This window comes from Mizuhopecten yessoensis, unplaced genomic scaffold (genome assembly GCF_002113885.1).
Source record: "Mizuhopecten yessoensis strain PY_sf001 unplaced genomic scaffold, ASM211388v2 scaffold4999.3, whole genome shotgun sequence".
NCBI classification, from domain to species: Eukaryota; Metazoa; Mollusca; class Bivalvia; order Pectinida; family Pectinidae; genus Mizuhopecten; species Mizuhopecten yessoensis.
The window spans coordinates 1255929-1278403 of record NW_018405829.1 but is presented as its reverse complement, the minus strand read 5'-3'; the positions used below and the strand labels follow the sequence as shown (position 1 = coordinate 1278403).

Here is a 22475-nt window from a genome sequence, read left to right as displayed (position 1 = left end):
ATTGTTACTTCAGGTTGGGGGTGATCTTCTTTTTTAATTTTTAATATTACATGGTTCAAAAAGGTTCATCAGAGTGTGACCTTAGCGTAAGTGCAAGTTACATATCAATACGCCTACACAACCGTGTCTCTTCTGTGAAAAACGACCTGTTAAATAATGAATCAATTCATTATTAAAATCGATTGTTCTTCTTTCATTACTAATGCAACTTCTATGCAGACCACTTTAAATTTGATAAGTGGTTTGTCGGTGAGATATAAACCTTGTCTTTATCTAGAGTGAATATTGAGGAAACCTGGCCAGACTGTGCCATAGTCAAGACATTGTGCTTGAAAGATACTGCATCAGGTCTCTGTGCAGTGTATGAATCACGTTACCGCAAATATCCTCAGCAACAGTACAGAGATTGGATTTAGTGGTAAAGACTTGTATCGAGTGGGCCTTGAGCGTGACGTTGTGTTGGACAAACAACAAACAGCGGGCCTACATGATCTAGCCTAGCGCGGTACATTCCCATTGATGCGTGAACAGTCCCGACTCAACAGTGTAGTGTGTAGGAACGACTATCGACTAGCAAGGACGACCCAGGTATATTGTGATACACGCTCGCTGTGAAAAGAAGGATCTTAATATTTCCGTGTGTGGATTGTTACTGTGTTTTTACTCTGCCACTCAGTTGAAGCATACTACCTGCAGCAATGGCGTTAGGAAGCTGTCATACTTGCATCAAGTATTTGATGTTTGCATTCAACTTTCTGTTTTGGGTAAGTAGAATTTTCGTAGTCTGCTAAATCTGAGCATAACAGGCGACAGGTCTGGATTTAGGAGCCTGGTGTTATGGTTGTTTAGTGGGCTAATGTAGTCTATGCACCGATCCGTTCCCCCAAGCTCTCGACTAGCGTGTGGAAAAGGATAGCTTTACCGATTACATAGCATATCAGAAGAATCATAACAAACGCGCATGGTTCATGCACAACGGCAAACAAACACACCAACAAACCTTAGGTGTCTCGCTACCACGGAGCATACTCTGGTAATATTTGACACTCGTCAATGGGCGCAGTGTTTATTGACCCAGCTACTACCCTATTTACCCGCCAAAACAGCGCGGTTATATCGCTCTAACATGAGCTAGTCGATCAGATCTGGTCTTAGTCGTCCAAAAACACTTCGGTTATATACATGTAAAGTGTGTACATGGTTGCTTCACCAGCGTCGACTCGCTTTAGATAAGTGAAGGCCTATAGATTGTAGGGACAATGTACGCGCTCGGGGCGATTCTGAGCCTCGCGTTTGTAGTAGCTGTGCAACACGAGGTGTGGGACGCTTAGTATTTATGATGTGCTCAAGGATATAACGGTACGGTTGAAGGGATCAGATCTGTAGGGAGATAGCCGTCAGTGTACATGGGCAGCTAAGCTTTAATCCCAGCACATATAAAACGGCTCTGTGTTGTTTGAGGAGGCAGGAGTTATGTACTCTGGCGATGTATGTATACTCATTCCTTAATAAACCCTCCAAAGCTGATTAATGACAACATATCGCTACAGATTACATATTTCAACTTTGTCGGTGTTTCGGCAATATAGAGGACGTGTGTTTATGTAGACGTTAAACCGCTGTCACTCGGTGGCCTCTGGCCTATAAATAACCCCCTCCGGTGGGGAGCTCGAGGCACTCCAATATTGATGGAAATGGTACACGGGGCTCCACACGGGGTACCGAATATATTACATACAGTCTGATAGCGTTCGATTTCACTAGCAAATCTTAAAGGGAGTGACATTGTTTTATAAATGAACAGTGAATTTCGATGGGATCGATTTGACGGAAATCGTTTTAACAAAATACTTTGCTATAGGAATATGTCAAATAAGAACGCATACATCACCTGTGATTTCCATGCATCACACACACATGTTTGTCCCCGTATATGCCTACTTATACGTAAGATATTAAAATTCTGGGTACTGGGTATAAACGGGCCTAGTCGTGCACCTGAGTTTTAATTAAACATTATTTTTTAAACAGGTTACGTCTGTTATATGTTATAGTATATTGGCTGTTTTTTGGTTAACCATTGGGATCATAGTTGTGCAATTATAAAAATCAGAATTAAACCATCAATGAACGTGCAATTATAAAAATCTGAATTAAACTCTCCACATCTGTTTATTTCAACACTTATGTCCCAACACATACAGACACGCCCCTGTGTATAAATATGTAAATGCCTCGGTGTATGCCGGATGTACATACCTTTGCGTCCAAGCAAAATACATGTATGCTGACTTTTAAAGACTAGTGTTACGCTCCTGTTTGATACAATGAGATGTTTCTACAATTGCTAGTCTACAGTGTTATTTCCTATTTGTCATAGACGAGGTTTGCGCATAAAAAATGGTTCACTTGAATAAGAAATCAAAGGAAGTCTCAAGCGCAAACCAGGTGGGCGATTCGGCCCTTGGGCCTCTTGTTTGGCAAGGCATGCCACCACTATAGTCTATTAATATAAATACAAGCTATGACTGGGAATAGCATCGGCGTCTTCTGAGTCAAACCCGAGGCACAAACCCACACTTTGTTTGTACTGCTGGGCGATGTGAGAAGTCTGCATTAGAATGTTGGACGTGGGATCTGTGTAAAGAATTTGAACACGTAAAAAGGTGTTATTTAAATAACAATCACACATGTCTGACACACGTCCTGATGTGATGAGTGAGGTGTGCCAGTCAGGGATAATCTCATATAGGGGAGAGGTGATGAGTGAGGGGGTGCTAGCCAGGGATAATCTCATATAGGGGAGAGGTGATGAGTGAACGGGTCCTAGTTAGGGATAATCTCATATAGGGGAGAGGTGATGAGTGAACGGGTCCTAGTTAGGGATAATCTCATATAGGGGAGAGGTGATGAGTGAGGGGTGCTAGTCAGGGATAATCTCATATAGGCTAGTCAGGGATAATCTCATATAGGGGAGAGGGGATGAGTGAGGGGGTGCTAGTCAGGGATAATCTCATATAGGGGAGAGGTGATGAGGGAGGGAGTGCTAGTCAGGGATAATCTCATATAGTGGAGAGGTGATGAGTGAGGGAGTGCTAGTTAGGGATAATCTCATATAGGGGAGAGGTGATGAGTGAGGGAGTGCTAGTCAGGGTTAATCTCATATACATGTAGGGGAGAGGGGATGAGTGAGGGAGTGCTAGTCAGGGTTAATCTCATATACATGTAGGGGAGAGGTGATGAGTGAGGTGTGCTAGTCAGTGTTAATCTCATATAGGGGAGAGGTGATGAGTGAGGGAGTGCTAGTCAGGGTTAATCTCATATACATGTAGGGGAGAGGGGATGAGTGAGGGAGTGCTAGTCAGGGATAATCTCATATAGGGGAGAGGTAATGAGTGAGGGAGTGCTAGTCAGGGGTAATCTCATTTACATGTAGGGGAGAGGTGATGAGTGAGGTGTGCTAGTCAGTGTTAATCTCATATAGGGGAGAGGTGATGAGTGAGTGAGTGCTAGTCAGGGTTAATCTCATATAGGGGAGAGGTGATGAGTGAGGGAGTACTAGTCAGGGATAATCTCATATATAGGGGGAGGTGATGAGTGAGGGGGTGCTAGTTAGGGATAATCTCATATATAGGGGAGAGGGGATGAGTGAGGGAGTACTAGTCAGGGATAATCTCATATAGGGGGGAGGTGATGAGTGAGGGGGGGCTAGTCAGGGATAATCTCATATAAAGGGGAGAGGTGATGAGTGAGGGAGTTCTAGTCAGGGATAATCTCATATAAAGGGGAGAGGTGATGAGTGAGGGAGTGCTATTCAGGGTTAATCTCATATACATGTAGGGGAGAGGTGATGAGTGAGGGGGTGCTAGTCAGGGATAATCTCATATATAGGGGAGAGGTGATGAGTGAGGGAGTGCTAGTCAGGGTTAATCTCGTATAGGTGGAGGTGATGAGTGAGGGAGTGCTAGTCAGGGATAATCTTATATATAGGGGAGAGGTGATGTGTGGGGAGTGCTAGTCAGGGTTAATCTCGTATAGGGGGAGGTGATGAGTGAGGGAGTGCTAGTCAGGGATAATCTCATATAGGGGAGAGGTGATGAGTGAGGTGTGCTAGTCAGTGATAATCTCATATAGGGGAGAGGTGATGAGTGAGGGGTGCTAGTCAGGGATAATCTCATATAGAGGAGAGATGATGAGTGAGGGGTGCTAGTCAGGGATAATCTCATATAGGGGAGAGGTGATGAGTGAGGGGTGCTAGTCAGGGATAATCTCGTATAGGGGGAGGTGATGAGTGAGGGGGCGCTAGACATGGATAATCTCATAAAGGGAAGAAGTGATGAGTGAGGGGTGCTAGTCAGGGATAATCTCATATAGGGGGAGGTGATGAGTGAGGGAGTGCTAGTCAGTGATAATCTCATATAGGGGAGAGAAGATGAGTGAAGGGTGTTAGTCAGTGATAATCTCATATAGGGGAGAGGTGATGAGTGAGGGTTTCTTCAACTTCTCCACTTGTATAGGATAAAAGGAATGATAACTTTAGTCCTAGTTCCCAAGGGATACTCTGTTATAGGGGATCGGTTAGAGGAATTCGGGTCCTAGTTGGGGAAACACTCACACATGAAAGAAGGTGATAAGTACGAGGGTCTTAGTCAGGGATAATCTCATACACGGAAAAGGTGTAGAACATGGCACGCCTGACTGCTCTGTTTCATGAAAGCTAAATCTGGCCCCTTTTTTCGTTTTAATTGGATTTTGGCGGGTATTGGCTTCCATGCGTGAATCATAATGATTGGATGATGTCTTCAATATGCTTTGTATCTGTCTGATCCCAACAGGTGGCTGGCACACAACACTGTCTTTTGAATTGTATTTTTATTAGCTTTAAACCGTACGGCTCATAGGCAAAACATGTACAAGCATAATAACCGTCACAGGGGTGCGGGTACATGTATATGTGTCAGGATGCACATGTGGCACACATACAGATAAACACTGACATGTCACTGTGTGTGTCTACGTGTTTGGACATATATGAAGCAGACAGACACATGGACATGTGCTAGATATACACAAACAGTAAAGAAACACACATGTAACATAAGAACTGATGAAAACCGATAGCGTTTAGCCAGTGCATTACAGAAATCACCAGTTATTAGTACTGTACCAGCTGAGATTACAAAAGTTGATAAGAGTGTTCCGCCAAATTACAATCTCATTAATATTACATAAACTTTCGTCATAGCTGCAGGAATGTCGAGAATGTCAGCCCACATATACGTAACACACCACATATCACATATTTACATAGATTGTGTCCGGCCCTTATTTCACAGTATCGTACACACTGATAGCTCACCCAGCCTTTCTACAGCGTGATTTTCATTTCACGCTTTTATGTTCATTAGTGTCGAATGCGAGGATGTCCAAATACTAGGCCAAGCAAACACTATCCATAAGCTAAGTAATTGCCATTATATATAAACGTTGTTTGTAGTTTATGGTTGATATTTTGTTTATAAAAATACTTAAAACAACACTGTATATTGGTGGACAATACCGCTATAATGAGGTCAACCAATATAACTGTTGTGTTTATAACTTCGGTTTGTATCTAACATTAGAGTAGGTAAGCAAGCTAAACTTTCTACATCAATTGTTCACACAAAAGAAGGTTTTTAGTGCATTTGATATATTAACAGTACTTCAAATTAAAACAATATTTTTTCAAAAAAAGACTATTTTCAGGTATGTATCGGAAACAAGTAGTGGTACTTTTTGTTAGCAAGCAGTGCACGTCCTTGCAGTGAAATCTGACCGAGATACCACATGTCTGTAACCATGGTTACTATGGGTTACCACATTACCACATGTCTGTAACCATGGTTACTAGGGGTTACCACATGTCTGTAACCGTGGTACCTATGGGTTACCACATGTCTGTAACCATGGTTACTATGGGTTACCACATGTCTGTAACCATGGTTGCTAGGGGTTACCACATGTGTCTGTAACCATGGTTACTATGGGTTACCACATGTCTGTAACGATGGTTACTATGGGTAACCACATGTCTGTAACCGTGGTTACTATGGGTTACCACTTGTCTGTAACCATGGTTACAAATATTCGAGGATATAAATTAATTACGGATGTGCCTGAGAGTAAGGACATCGACATCCCAGAAAAAGAACAAAAATCGAGGTCAAAGTTGAAAGCACTTAAATAACTCTGTGCTTGTCCAAGGCTTTCTGCACATGATGAGCCTCAAAGTCAGGACTCACAAGTTTCATGTTTATTTACAATAAAATGACCATGATTCGCTCGATCAGAGGAAACTGAAGTTTTCTGCACGTCACAAGCACGAGGCAGATTTTTTCTATCTCTAAAAGGCCAATTTTTATGAAATATTTACAGTGTATGTTTAACAAGCCGATATTTCTTTTTTAACCGGCACATAGGGAAATAATCTTCCTCTTATCGTGAATATTAAATATGAAATGGCTATTTCTAGAAATTTAAAGTAGATATATGCGTATGTGTTGCGACTGTATTTTTGTCTTTTTTAAACAAAGGTTATATGTAGCTCTTAGGACTTTTCAAAACAATTCATGATCAGTAGAAATAGGATAAGGAGGTTCTTACATCAACGTCAAGGAAAGCGGATCACAGATTGGTTTTGTATCGCCATGTCGGCTTAAAGGGACACCATCAACTATAAATGAAGTGATACAACAGTTTCCGAAGTACATTGCACATTATTGTTGGATTTCATCCAACTATTCAACTAGTTTTGATAATTGCCAATGCTTTACATTTGCAAAAAGATACAAGATCATGGGTTTTTTCTGTCGCTTTCGGGTACCTGTTTTTTTTCTTGATGATAAGGTCGCTTTAAGGAGCCGTTTTGTATATTACAATCGCCACTGTGTAGTGCCGTTGTATACTTACTGTATATGGCGTATGTTATGTATATCCCTGTTGAGCGGAACGTGATATTTGACAGAATAAGGACAGCTCCGCCGTCACGGAGTGTGTTACAATGGTGGGTGGTGTACAGGGGTATCTACCTATAAAAGTCCTAGCTTTAAATGCCCGGCTATTCTACAGTGATACTCTCAAATGTAGACCACACATCTGTCGTCTTACACATCAGAAGTTTACTTTAAAAACATTTTCAAACAACAGACATAAGTATTTATGATTGAACTATAGGTATCAATTCTTGTGCTCAAACAACACATTTTAAATACCTAAATGGCCACAGCCGTCTATGGGCCGTTAAACATAAACAAACAAACATGTATCAATTCTTATGTTCAAACAGCAGATTATAGTATTTACAATGTATCAGTGTTCAAACAACAGATTGAAGTACTAATGTTCAAACTGCAGGTATCAATTCTTAAGTATTTTGTAAATGAATCATAATAGATTGTACACGTATCCTATTGAGCTACGTGTGATCCTTAATGCCATTTCTCAACCACCAGTCTGCTGTCTAGATCTCACTGCATAGAGTGCATACACACGTATCCTGCCTCGCCCCCTCACTACACACGTACATCCAACTCACATAAATAAAGCTTGCAATCACGCAGCGATCCCTTTCCGAGTAGACATGTTATTTTAGTCAGGTTTTTAAAAGTAAATGTCTCGAAGTCATCGGGGTTATCGGTGTTAAAAGAGCTACCCTAATGTCTACCAATTTGCATATCAATACTATTCATTTGAAATTATTACATTCCAGAATGAAACGTGTTTTTGATGTGTTTTGGTTTATAAATACATAAATATGTGGTGACTGTGAAACACCAGAGGTTTCTCGTCATAAACTGCCCAGGTAACTGACAAATGGAGGTCGTTTTATGATGCAATTTATTTGCGAGTGTTTCGGACGGATGGGTTGTGACTTGGTATGCTTTTGAACTATAATGTACTTTGTATCTGCTTTTCTGTTTTCTGGTGGAGAGTGTACGTGTGTGTACACGTAATTCTAAATGATAAACAGAGGGGACCGTTATACCGCGTCTTCATGTCCTAGCGAGTGTGGTTACCGTAGATACGCAAATTGTGCGCTAGCAGCGGGGGATACGGACATTCACTGCCTGTGCAGGGGAGGGGGGCTCCAGATGCAAAACTAACTACCTAGAAAGTCAACCCCCTAAGAAGGGACGTTGTACCTTGAACCTCTCAGGATAATCACTGGGTATTGAAAACTCGGCACAGTGATATAGCTCAGTCGAGGATCACTCAGACAAGTATGCGATCAATGAGTCAATTTATTGCTTTCTTTACATTCAAACTTTACGGAGGACCTACAATTATGTACCTGAAAAATCTATAAAACAACAAATGAGATATAAGATACGTTATATATATATCAGTAAACCGTATGCAGACCTGCTATTTATTCTGTATGCGATTAAAATATAACAAAGTTTTCTTTTGTTGAAGACCCTCAAAAGTATTTCACATCACACTCAGTGTTTAGTTAACTTCGGCTCATTTCCGGTATATTTTAAGTGCGAACACTTCAGCTACTTAACACAGCTCACATTCTTGTCTTTCAAGTGTCTTGCTGTTTATTATACCTTTAAAGGGAAGTTGTAGTTTCTGTCAAAGATCGTATCTTTTTGATTATGATACAAAGGCCACATGCTCTTTAATATAGCTTATAAATAAGTTGATGAAAATGAATTTTTTAAAAGAAAATCGTCGCAGAGGACTCGACCCCACAAATCAGGAAAAAGCGAAAGTGAAAATGAATATCAATGTGTACTTTATCTGTAGCCTTGATACTGCATTACCAATGTTCCGTGATGCTAATAGTATATTGTACCATGAAGGCTGAGTCAGGGCTCTCATAGTTACACTGACGCCAGTCTCCAAATGAGGCCATGAATATTAGATTGGACTCGAAGACTAGCGTCAGATACAATTTCTTCGGTAGTACGAATCATTGATTTGTTCAATGAGTGCCAGGATAACCAGGGAAGCTGCTTTGTTTTGTCCCGTCATGCATTACTTATCTGAGAGCTGCATGACGCTGGGTCATAAGCCTGATAGCACAAAGGGCAGATAACTTCTTTAGTTGCTTGTTAACATGCATATGACTAAGAAATACATACATCGTGATCTGTCGACAGCATAAAATGTGCGTCTTTATTATATTGATCATCCAGTAATTCATTATTTCTTAATAAAAAAACAAGAATGCAATGTATATTGCTGGCCAGGAATAGCCGATAACAAAACATGTTGATCGCTGTATTGTGTTTCCTGCATGCGCACTCGGCACGCGTCGGATTTTATTGCCGCTGTGAGAATTGAACCGTATTTAGCACGTGATAAACGCCAAGTAAAGAGGATAATCGAGTAGATACCAGACCTCATGGAAGTCAGCATGTACAATGTGATTAGTCAAGTTGTACTTCACTCTAAGTCAGCATGTACTATGTGATTAGCCAAGTTGTACTTCACTCTAAGTCAGCATGTACAATGTGATTAGCCAAGTTGTACTTCACTCTAAGTCAGCATGTACAAAGTAATTAGCCAAGTTGTACTTCACTCTAAGTCAGCATGTACAATGCGATTAGCCAAGTTGTACTTCACTCTAAGTCAGCATGTACAATGTGATTAGCCAAGTTGTACTTCACTCCAAGTCAGCATGTACAATGTGATTATCCAAGTTGTACTTCACTCTAAGTCAGCATGTACAATGTGATTAGCCAAGTTGTACTTCACTCTAAGTCAGCATGTACAATGCGGTTAGCCAAGTTGTACTTCACTCTAAGTCAGCATGTACAATGTGATTAGCCAAGTTGTACTTCACTCTAAGTCAGCATGTGCAATGTGATTAACCAAGTTGTACTTCACTCTAAGTCAGCATGTACAATGTGATTAGCCAAGTTGTACTTTACTCTAAGTCAGCATGTACAATGTGATTAGCCAAGTTGCACTTCATTATATGAACTGAAGATGTCTACCAATATAAGACCTTTGTGAAGTATGAACTATTATTTATAAGATCTAGATCCACAGAGTAAAAAAAAATCTCTTTCAGATGCTCGTAGTCAGAAAGGTTCCGAAAGTCGCCTACTAAAAACCTTATAGCCAAGTTACACGGTCCCGTAGTCCTATGCTAATGTAGTTTGATATTAACATATCATGTATTTTAGTCACACTGTCTCGGTCACATAATCACAGTCTAGAAGTCACAGCCGTATAGTGACGTCACGTGTTCGTACATGTAGTTTTATCATCTAAGTTCCATAATTACAGCTCACAACCACAGTCATGTAGATTAATAGTCGCATAGTCTTTTAGTTGCAATAAATTGTTCAGTAAATGCAAATGACAATAGACTCCGAATGGACAGACGAAAATCAGCGCCAACTTCAGACATTAAATCCAAACACAACGTAATAAAGAAAACTATTGTGTCAACATCAAAACACTACATAAATTTGAGACAAGACTAACTATGGTTAAATGTTAACATTCCTTGCAGACTTGCAGAGGTTTAGAACAAAAAATGTAGAAATAAAGGATAAACACTAAAATCTCGTCATATATCCACCATTCCTCAGAGCCATCATTTGTCCAGCGATAGTTTTGGCGTTAAAATATCAAGGAGGACATGTAAAGGAATTAATAAGAAAACTAGGAAAGGGGGACCAATGAGGAATTTGTATCTAGGCACTTTTCGTTGGAGATATGACGTCAGGTGACGAGAAAAAAATACATTAAAGATGGCGGAATATCAACTTCCGGTGGGAACTATCCAGCACAGTGACTGTCATTTGGTGAATATTGACATTTTGCGAAATTGCTACATAAGTAATTATTTATAACTCAAGCATAATCTTTTGATCATTGTATTTAATCATGAACAGCTGTATATACCTTATATTTTCCTATTCCTCTTTTTTTCTCGATAGTGTTTTTCACTTGTATATAAATTCTTTGATGATCTGAACATGATTACGGAATAAAATCATGTGCTTTGGTGGGATAGGCTGTGAGTGTTTGCACCCATGCGTGAAATTGCAGTAAATCAGCATAATACATGTATATGAACATATGATCATCCCACCGTACAGTTATTTGAAAGCGTAGAGTAACCTAAGAGAACACATGACCGTATCCTGGGCCAACTAATTGTGGGGGAGGGGGGCAGAATGGAAAGTGGGACCATCGAACGCCGATATTTTGCACAATCCAAAATCCAACAGGATAATAACAAACATCAACATTGACTTTAGTTCATAATATTTAGATTAAATACGGCTTACAAAGCGCTGTGGGTTGTATTAACGTAATACCTGTCATCATGTGTCATGTAATTTGAAATAATGGATGTGCCTGTTGCTTGGTTAGGACGTGAAGACGTGGGATGCGTGGGTGGTGTTAAGGCAATGCATGACAGGTAATATGCATTGTAACCTAAAACCTCGTTATACTGTCACCTTTTGTCCAGAGAAGCGTTGGCGCTATAAAAAAGGATCGGCTATATATCCAAGGATACTACATTAATGTAATAAAGGAATAATGAAGAAAAAGGAACCCTGAAATATAATGGCGGTCAGCGAAAAAAACATTAAACGAGGGAACATTATATCGAGATTTACTGTGTAGTGTTAAATAAGGGGCAATATATCGAGGTTTTAGTGTGTAGTGTTAGATGAGGGGCAATATATCGAGGTTTTAGTGTGTAGTGTTAGATGGGGGGCAATATATCGAGGTTTTAGTGTGAAGTGTTAGATGAGGACAATATATCGAGGTTTGACTGTGAAGTGTTAAATGAGAAACGATGTATCGCAGTTTAAGTGTGTAGTGTTTAAATGAGGGACAATATATCGAGGTTTTAGTGTGTAGTATTAGAAAAGGGACAATAAATCGAGGTTTTAGTGTGTAGTGTTTAAATGAGGGACAATATATCGAGGTTTTAGTTGTAGTGTTAGATGAGGGACACTATATCGAGGTTTTAGTGTAAAGTGTTAAATGAGGGACAATGTATCGATGTTTACAGTGTAGTGTTAAAAGGGGAAATATACTGGTTTAGTCATTTTTTCACTTAACCAGCTACTTAAATAATTCAACCTACTGTCTTTAAAAAGCACATCTGAGGACGTCCATTCCCCCACTCAATCCCCAAAACCGTCCATTCCCCACTCAATCCCCATAACCGTCCATTCCCAACTCAATCCCCACAACCGTCCATTCCTCACTCAATCCCCACAACCTTCCATTCCCCACTCAATCCCCACAACCGTCCATTCCCCACTCAATCCCCACAACCGTCCATTCCCCCACTCAATTCCCACAACCGTCCATTCCCCACTGAATCCCCACAACCGTCCATTCCCCCACTCAATCCCCCCAACCGTCCATTCCCCACTCAATTCCCACAACCGTCCATTCCCCACTGAATCCCCACAACCGTCCATTCCCCCACTCAATCCCCACAACCGTCCATCCCCCACTCAATCCCCACAACCGTCCATTCCCCCACTCAATCCCCACAACCGTCCATTCCCCACTCAATCCCCACAACCGTCCATTCCCCACTCAATCCCCACAACCGTCCATTCCCCACTCAATCCCCACAACCGTCCATTCCCCACTCAATCCCCACAACCGTCCATTCCCCACTCAATCCACACAACCGTCCATTCCCCACTCAATCCCCACAACCGTCCATTCCCCTCTCAATCCCCACAACCGTCCATTCCCCACTCAATCCCCACAAACGTTCATTCCCCACTCAATCCCCACAACCGTCCAATCCCCACAACCGTCCAATCCCCACTCATTCCCCACTCAATCCCCACAACCGTCCAATCCCCACAACCGTCCAATCCCCACAACCGTCCATCCCCACAACCGTCCAATCCCCACAATCGTCCATCCCCACAACCGTTCAATCCCCACAACCGTCCATTCCCCCACTCAATCCCAACAACCGTCCAATCCCCACAACCGTCCAATCCCCACAACCGTCCAATCCCCACAATCGTCCATCCCCACAACAACGTTACGCTTTGAGTACAAATCACGCATGTTCCTATTCGTATACAGTAATGTTATCAACCTCATGTTAGTTTGATCATATTTTAGCATTTTTATTCATTTTAAATCATATGGTCGTTTAAAAAGTTACTTCAAAGAAATAAAGAAACGTCTAGGATTTCATAGAACGAAAATCCCATAGACAGGAATTTAGTTTCACAAATTTCATAAAATAGAAAATAATTTTCTGTACATAATGTACTTTCATTAATTTTACACTTGGTAAATGTACATCGAACAGGTAATTTCTAGATAGGGGTTGAAGGACATGTTTACGTATGCATGTACATGCATGCGAGTGTATTCATATTGATTTAGATCTACAAGTACGTACAGGTTCATCTGTGGAAAATTGTATATACACAACCCACGCGTACAATTTGAAGGCTATCATTGCCAGTTCGTACTAATTAATTCCCAACAACCACCGTGTGGTATACATGTACTTATTATTAAAAGCCTTGATAGGTACACGCACCTGTATGACGTAATATTGTGAGATATAACCGCTAGGTTGGTTCCGTAGATTATCATCCTTTTGGAACGTCCGGTCATTTATATCTATCGGCCGGAGGCTGGTTTTGTTTGACACTAGGCGTCGGCGATTGTTTGTAACATAAACAAATGTCGACTTTGTGTCCACCTGTAAATTAATGGTCGGGACATGTATCGCCCGTCCATTTTTTCTTGTGATTGTCTTATAACAAAAGTGTCAAATCTCGCGTGCAGCATAAGGCGCCTCCTGGTGGACACTAGATCAGTTAAATCCTATTACAGACAACATTTATCGGAGTATAGTTTTGACGCACAGGGGCCTGGTAATTTGTTTAAGCTTTATTTGACTCTTAACGAAGATATTCAGAGTAATGTTACATGTTTTAGGGATCGATATATACTCATTGGGGTGGAATTTTTACCGAAGGTCGATCTAAACTCCGTAAACATTTAAACTTACTCCAAATATAGCCATTGCAAATTCTGAGGTCCCTGTGTTTTGACGCACATGCTTGATTACACAAATCAGCAAGAACTACACATTCTGGTTGATTTTTTCTGTTGAAATACATGTACATACAAATACACGCATGCAAATTACGAAAAAACGTTTTAATAAGAGACATGCTCGAAGTACTCTTCCACTGTTTAATGTAGTGTTATTGTTGTTTTCTATGGTATTGACACCCTTTCGACTGTGTTCAGACCCCGCGGCTGTTTTGCACATGTATACGACCCCGCAGGCCGAGGTGTCCCAGAAAATGTGTGTGGAACATGCTACAATTAAGCAAATATCACTTTACATGGCATATCAGCATTTTATGGCCATGTGCAGATAATATATTATGGATGCCGCCCGTTCGGGTCCACGGCCCTGAGGTTCACTTGACGAGTACCATGTGTGTCGTTTTAGGGAATGGGACGTCGTGGAGCGCTAACCAGCAATCTGGACATTGCTGCTGTTATGAATACGTATATTATTTAATTTGGTGAAATGAGCTTACAGATGCAGGTCACATGTCGTTTGGCAAGACGACAAACAATCCATGTCCTAGTATCTTTCAGAACTGACCATACATTGTATTTCTATGTTTGAGAACAACGAAAATAATCAATGTTGTGAAAATTGGTGTTTCAAGTATTTGTTTCCACCTTTACATATACGTGTCAGCAAAAACTGCCCTTAATTGCTGTCATTTAAGCCGTTCGTACACCAATTGTTTGTAAAGAATACAACAGTCTACTTACTATACGGAATACAATTTAATCAATCTTCAAAAGCCTTAGAATTACAGAAAATGAATTTTCAATTTTCTTTTTCTTTTACTATTTCTAACAGTTCTATCGTGTTCATTTTCTGACAGTGATCATTTTAAATCCAAAAGACATGCATATTTCAGTTTTAATCTTAATTAAAATATCAGCGATATAAAATTAACCTTCATGTTTAATCAAGATACTGGGGCTTGTTACAACCGTACCCAGATCGAATGGCTATCATTGGGGTTGTTTACCACCTTACTGTGATATCAGACAACTTCATTCACGACGCCCTTTAACGGCGCCAAGGAAACCTGGTCTCTAATATAACGTAGGACGATTGTGTGGCTAGCTTTATTGCATTGTCCGATAACTCCGAACTGTAATTTAAGGACGCATATATATGTTTGTAATAGAGGTCTGTCGTTTAGGGTCCGTTGCTATATTTACAGAGGTTAATAAGTAATATCTGTCTAGTTTTATGGGTTCCGTTGTTCAGCTGACATGGTTGTTTGTCTGATAGAGAAAGAAGGTTAAACCTGGAAAGTTTATTCCTGGAAATATACCTATAAATAATCTCATGAATATCAGCCTTCGAACGATCAATAAACAGGTGTACCTAAGCGCTGTAATGGATGTTGGTTGTTATTGGTGTCAGTGTACTTTACAGAACAATCTTCACCCTAAATACATGTTCTCGTTGTTAAAGATCACGAGGACTTTCTGTGTTGATTGGTGCATTACAATACCTTTTTAATACTAATAGATCCCGTTAGCCCCGTGATGGAACTATATGATAGCTATTTACCTGTGTTAATGGTTACGCCCCGTGTAAGGTATTGCCCTACGTTCGGCGAATTTTATGTTCTGTTCCAATAAAATCGCCGGTGTCATTTGAAAAAAATGACGTGTAAAAGTATATCTTGTGGTTGGAAATACCAGATTTGTTTAAAGTAATAACACTATGGCAGTACCGCTATAATTTGTAAGTGCTCGTGTTGTCCGATTTTCATCACTTATAGATATAGCGAACAAATCGTTTGTTAGAGTTTAGGTTACTCATAGATAATACAGCATAATGATCAGTTTACTTCTTTTAAAACAGAAGCCCTTGTAGATTACCTGATTTCACAATAAAAATAATCCGATTAGCTGTCTTAGTGATATTGTTGAGGGTCGTGGTGACTAATGCATAACATATAAATTTGCACTGAAACGAAACGTTTCCATGACAAAGATCTGACGTATCTCGTTGTCAGGACAACATAAACAATCACCAACCTGGTAACGAGGATATAGGGCCCATAAAGGACGGAGTGTTTAAATAAAGTGGAACAATGGCTTCTTATTGATTTCTACTGTTTATTCTTTACTGTTCTCGGTCACATTCATCGCTCCTAATTGGTCTTCACAAAGAGGCGAATGCGTTCATGATCATGATAGAAGGGTAATGAAGAAACGAGCTTCTTTGAAATCTGGCCAGGCTGTGCACAGGTAAACACTCTAGTGATTCACAGTTACTGTATAGCAAGCTATTGATCTGCTCATGGACTGTTCAATTTGCATAACCACAAACTGACAGCAAGCGTCTTAACGTAGTGATTGGAACCACTGTGAGTTCTGTCTGCGGCGGAAGGTGTATCTGGCATTCAGATCATGTGCCATATCAAAATGACTGTAAATATTAACACTCGTTGATGTAATAATAGCGACTGAGTCTCGTGATCTTCTACATGGTTATGGGAAGCACGTCCCTGGTATTTCAATTATGTTGTGTACAGAACTCAACAGTTGTCTGTTGAATCTGCTATCAGTGCGCGTGCACCTTTGCGCCCTGAACTAATATCTTTCTCGCAGCTTTTGTGCCAGACGCATACAATCGCTATCACCTCTCACATCTACTGTATCCTGTAGTGACATAAGGAGATAAAGCGCAGAAGCTTGCTTAAAGACTCAATGTGCACCTAACCCTTTTCCATTCCTTCTTATTTCCAACGTCAAACCTTCGAGACATCAAGAAGCCGTTCGGAACATGCTACATTTTTTACGTCGGTGTGTTGTGACCAGACATTGGTGGGGGGTTTCAAATTACGATGACGGATATACTTTGATATCATATATGCCTAATAATACTATTGTTTACTTTTAGTATTGTCTCAACAATCAATACAAACACTGACAAAGAGTATCAAAACGAGTTTTAGATATCTTTTGAATACGTTAGTCCTCAAATACTGAATTGAACTTCCCGCCCATTCAGACGTTGTAAACCTCGAGCCTGACTGGGACCTTTCAGACATGGAAGCTCACTGGTATTTTCGACAATAGATAGCTGTACCACTTCGTGCACATGGTATTATTGTAAGAAAATAGGTCTGTTTGGTGTAATAAACAGTGATCTCTTGTCCATGTCGGCATGATTGACCCATTTCTGCATGTCTGCGCATGTCTACCGGCGTCTGTTTCACTTTCACGATTTCTTTGAACTGACAGCTGCCTGGATAGCAAACGTCTCTAAGTCAAAAGTTGTAAAATATCGCCATTAAAATTTATAATTATATTTAAAAGGCTGATACACCATTTGTGTCAGTATCGCGTTTCATACATGTATTATGTTCAAACAATACATATTTTGGTAGCAAAACACGTGAAGGAGGTCTGGTATCCAGATGGTATTTTAGACACTGCTCAAAAAGACTGAAACAAGAAGTGAATGTTCTAATACACTATACATATCTAATTATCACGTAGCACTCTTAATATGGCGTCAGGTGGTGGTATGTTGGGGAAGTACCGGTGTTTATGTGACAAATGCATCGTTGGATTTGTTATTTCAACTGTGCACTTTAACGTATAGCATAGCCTAAGATAGCAACGAAGCTGTGGACTAGTCGGTCACCGTACTCAAAGCTGGCGAAACATGGTGGGCAGACTTAACTCTGTCGTAGCCTATAGCCAAAGTTAACAGCTAGTTAAGAAAATGTACACTAAAATATTGTAAGAACAGGACCTTATTAGCAACAGGATAAAACCCTCGAAAACAGAGACTAAAAAATTGTGTGCTGTAACAGAAAACGAAAAACGGTTTTCGTTCAAGTGTGGCTGAGAAATGTAATCGTTGATATGGTGAATGATTTTACAATATTAAACGGAAACATTTTTTGCGCTAATAAATAAACGTATAACTACTCGAAAGAGATAATGAGGGATATCAAGGTTAAAGTAAACCTTGGAAACCCGTCGACAGAGTCTACCAACTTGTATCTTGCAAGATGATCGTAAAACACACCTGTCCAGTTCCGGTCTGATATAGCAAAGATTCGGCGAGAACCAATTACAAATCACCCAGCCGGAGTCTGAGCAGAAATGCTCAAATATAAATCTCTATAAAAGTCAAATAGTCTACACCGTACAATATAACAGCTATACCCTGATACCTCTGTCAGAGAGTGCTGTCTCGTTACATTTCCTAGAAAAATCTCTTACCGAATGGATTTGTTCGTCTCATCGTGATATCAATTACGGTTAATTGACCCGGGGTTGCTGTTATTTCTCATCAAAAGTAAGAGCCATGTCTGCCCGCGCTGCCGTTCCTGTCGTAGTGGTACAACTATAATCCCATGCCAAATTTTACAATAAACAAGATGTCAACAATCACAGCCGAAGACGAAATGTATCGAGTTTTAAAGTTGTCTGTATGCAATATTTTTTTGATATTTTTAACTGTACATTGCCAGAAGGAGTTACCTAGCCATCTCAAAAATGGCGTTTACTCTGTTTGACGTCTCAAAGCAATAACCTTCATTATCATATGAAACATTTCTCAATAACACAGTAATTAATTTAAATTATTATTGTAATATGGTGTTATTTTAAGTAAGACTGTTAACGCAAATACATTGATTGCGAGTAAAGCACCAGCCTTAAATCATTAAAGTCGAGCATCGGAAGTTGTTGTATAATAAACAAGATGCAATTTTATGTTATGCCTTAAAGGGAAGTGTTCCTGCCGGAAATTCCTATATTTAGTTAATACCCTTTAATACATGTCCCATATTTAGTTTCCTGTAACATGAACTATCGTTCATTTTGATCTTATACGGCGATCCCTAATGACAGGCGATACTCCAATAACCGTTGAATAAAAAGAGATTATACGGAAGTTAATCATACAAGGTCATGATTTTATATTGTAAAGCATTGTTATTTAAATATTGACTTCTCAAACGTGAAATCTCCTTTTATCTCGAAACCTACAAAAATCTAGACGATACCTTCCAGCTAGGACATTTCGTTATTTAAGCATGTTTGCTCTTTATAAACTTCACACTGATATTTCATGTCAGTCGGTACGGCATATTTCAGAAAGGTCACCTTGAATATATAATCTATGCAACGATCAAGGTTATATTGTACTTGTACCTTCTCGGCATACTTGATATCGATGTGCATAATAAACAAACCTCAACCGGGGTCTGGACTAGTATTAAACGTTATGTCAATATTTCCGTTATTGGAAAAATATGCCGCATTTCTTAGTATCCAGATTTCATTCTGGCGTGGTGGTTTATATTTTAGTATGTTTTGTTTGTTTCCGGGACAACATTGGGCGTAGGTTTGTGAACTCACCATCAAAAACAGGAAAAACCTGTTTAATTCATTTGACGTTTGTAAATAAACTTCATAAATCGTTATATGTGTTTTGGTTATTATACAGGCATATCACGAAATCCTTTGTTGAACATTTTTAATTTAAAAAAAATAGAGAGGTAAAATAAATATAACTGCCCAGTCCTTCCTTCATGAACACCCACTCTCTCCGATTTCCTTCTCGCGTGATACTTTGAAAGCTGAATGACCTGCCATTTTCATGGAAATGCTTCGTAAATCCGGTAGTTACTATACGTGATTCTTCATACTAAAAACATAATTTATATTCAATAAAATGAAAAAGGTATATCCGAAAATCATATTGTCTGCTTTTGGACACATGAACAACCAATCCTGCAAAGCAAATGTTGACAATGTGACCTGTTATCACACAAACCGTTGTGGCGTTATTATAGAAAGAGAATATGTATTGCTTGGTGTTACTTGGCGGTCTGTTACCGAAATGTCCGGCCCAGTCGGGTAATATCGTACACACGTCCCTTATTATCATGCAGATTGTTCCATAAGTATACACGCCTCCTACAGAGATTAGAATAAATTAGAACGGAAGATAAAATCTTCCACGGCACCTGTCGGACATCTATAAGTTGCGATAAAAATCCATGCCACAAAATGAAAGCCCGTAGTTTTAGCTAAGCGTCTACAGTTGGAATATTTGAAGTGGAAACTTCCGGTGACTGCAGACCGAACATGAGGATTCTGCTTAACATCACATTGAAATGCCTTCTTCCAATGAAAAGTTGTTCTACACAGTGTTAAATTATAGATATGCAAATGTTTATCTGTGCTGCTTTTCTAATATCTTAACGCGTGTCAATTATCGTTAAAATCATATCAGTCCTCAAACTTCATTTCGTTTTTAATTGCGTGTCAAGACAATCTGAACTTGTTTAATTCTAATTGCATAGCACGTTTCTGGAATGCGTGTCTATCCATTTATTCTCTGCACGGTCAACCCAACCCGACCTGGTCCACGCAACTTAGACTTGATCAAATCGGGACACGAATTCAATTACTGCACTTGTTTTCACTAAGAATAAAAATAGGACACTGAGCGTCATGGAGACCATAAATAGCACATCGGCTATACCATAACCATCACCAAGATCGATAGCATAGGCTGTGTTTAGGAAGGAAAACGAGTTGCAGAGTACGTACATTGATTTTAGCAATGTTGAAACACGTTTTTGCATTTATTGGGTAATAAAACCTTTTATCACATACCTGTTGAATCTTGTTATAGTAATACAAGCAATTTTCAGACCATGAAATACAACGTTCTGTATTGCACATGTGCAATACGGAATGTTGTACTTACCTACTAGCCGGAACTACTTTTTATGGGAATCCCCTTGTCATGGCAAACTGAAAAGTTCCAGGTATTTGCAAAAAATATCAAAGTTTATAAAATCTTTGTTTCGATCTCTACCAATTACGGAAAGTATGTGATAAAAAGCAACCGCGCACGAGTGAATATATACGTCCGCGCAATAAATGAGATCTTTCTGATTCGTGCTTTCTGATTCGTTAAAAAAACACAAGTGTGTGGTCTTGCATATGTATTTAAAAGAATTTGCAAAATTTATTCGTTTTAAAATAACTGAAAATGATTTTGTGAGTAAACACAAACGTGACCGGTTTGTTATTGATAATATACATTATTTATGTCACTCTCAAGAACATGCAACACCTCGTTAGGCTGGGTGAGGGGGTGGGGTGGAGAGAGATTCCCAATTTCCTGAGGCCAGTGGGTTTCCTAGTGTGAAAACTGCATGCTTTTTAAAGAAACCTGTCAGACTAAGGGCTTTCCTGAAGCTCTGAGTTCCCTTCTAGATCCGCTCTGTCACTGCCAGGAATCTGCAACACGTAAAGTCATCACTCACACCGTTTGAGTTTTACGTATGGGATCAGTGCTATCCACCAATCGGGAGATGTACGTGCCTGACTGTCGGACAGTGTAAGCGCACGTATTTATCTATTCTGGCAATGGTTTCGCTTATCGTGATAGCGTCTACCGGAAGTTGATCGTGTAAGAGATTGTACAGTAGCGCCATCTGATGAGCGATGTTTCAGGTACAGGATAAAAACATGTCTTTTAGGCTATAACATCAACAATAATGTTCAAAGAATTAATGTATCGTGAAAGACATTGGTAACATTTTGTGCCTTGTTAGTACAGTAGACCGTCAAAGTCTCAAATTTTCTGTGACTAGAAGGATCCGGGGTTTTCAGGCTAAATATAAAATCTGGTGATGTGTTATGTGAAATTTTAAACTTCTCTTTATTATCATGATTTCATTATGTTTTAATTGTGGAATATAGAAATATCATACATTTCAAAATTATTCCAATGTATCATCTGCTGATGAAGACGAGCTGGATGCAATCGAGTACAATTATTAATTACCAAACCTAGAGACTGAGGATACCGTGTAGATGTACAACGCACCTTTCGTTTACATCTACCTGGTGTTATGTGATCCCAATACTGTAGAATTCAAACTACACCGAGAAGCTATCAGGGTCCCGTAACAGTTGGTGGCCAACAGGTGGGAATGCCTGTTAGCACTCCTGGTGTATATTATTCATGTTACCGGTAGCAGCTAGGAAAAGACAACTTTAAGCTAGCTTGGAAAATCGTGGCGGAATGATTATTTTAAAACATGTCATTCGTTTCACTGGTCTTTACATTTAGATATAATTTCATGCGTAAGTCAACACAATTATAACATATAATGCAATATCAAAGAGAACACGATTAAAGCTTCACTAAATAACTCTCTTTGACTATCATCTGTCCCCTGGTTGGAATGTAAAAAGTTGATGTAGGCCCCTTGTCATTGGTACACCGGCATACAGATCTGTATGACATATCATCTTTAATTTCATCTCTGTATCTCATTCAGTGTGCCCTTCTCACTGCCATTGTTTTCGGGTAACGGATTTAAAGTAAAATTACAGGATGCTGATGATTT

General features: G+C 39.7%; 1 protein-coding gene across 1 annotated transcript in view; it reads left to right on the top strand.

The window, feature by feature from the left end:
• Nucleotides 1–326: 326 nt before the first annotated feature.
• The window catches only part of LOC110450142 (CD9 antigen-like), a 35747-nt gene continuing 13598 nt past the window's right edge, over nucleotides 327–22475 (top strand). Inside the window, exon 1 of the mRNA XM_021497426.1 lies at nucleotides 327–764. Coding sequence (XP_021353101.1) covers nucleotides 699–764 — 66 coding nt within the window. The 5' untranslated portion in view covers nucleotides 327–698. The remainder of the gene's footprint in view (nucleotides 765–22475) is intronic.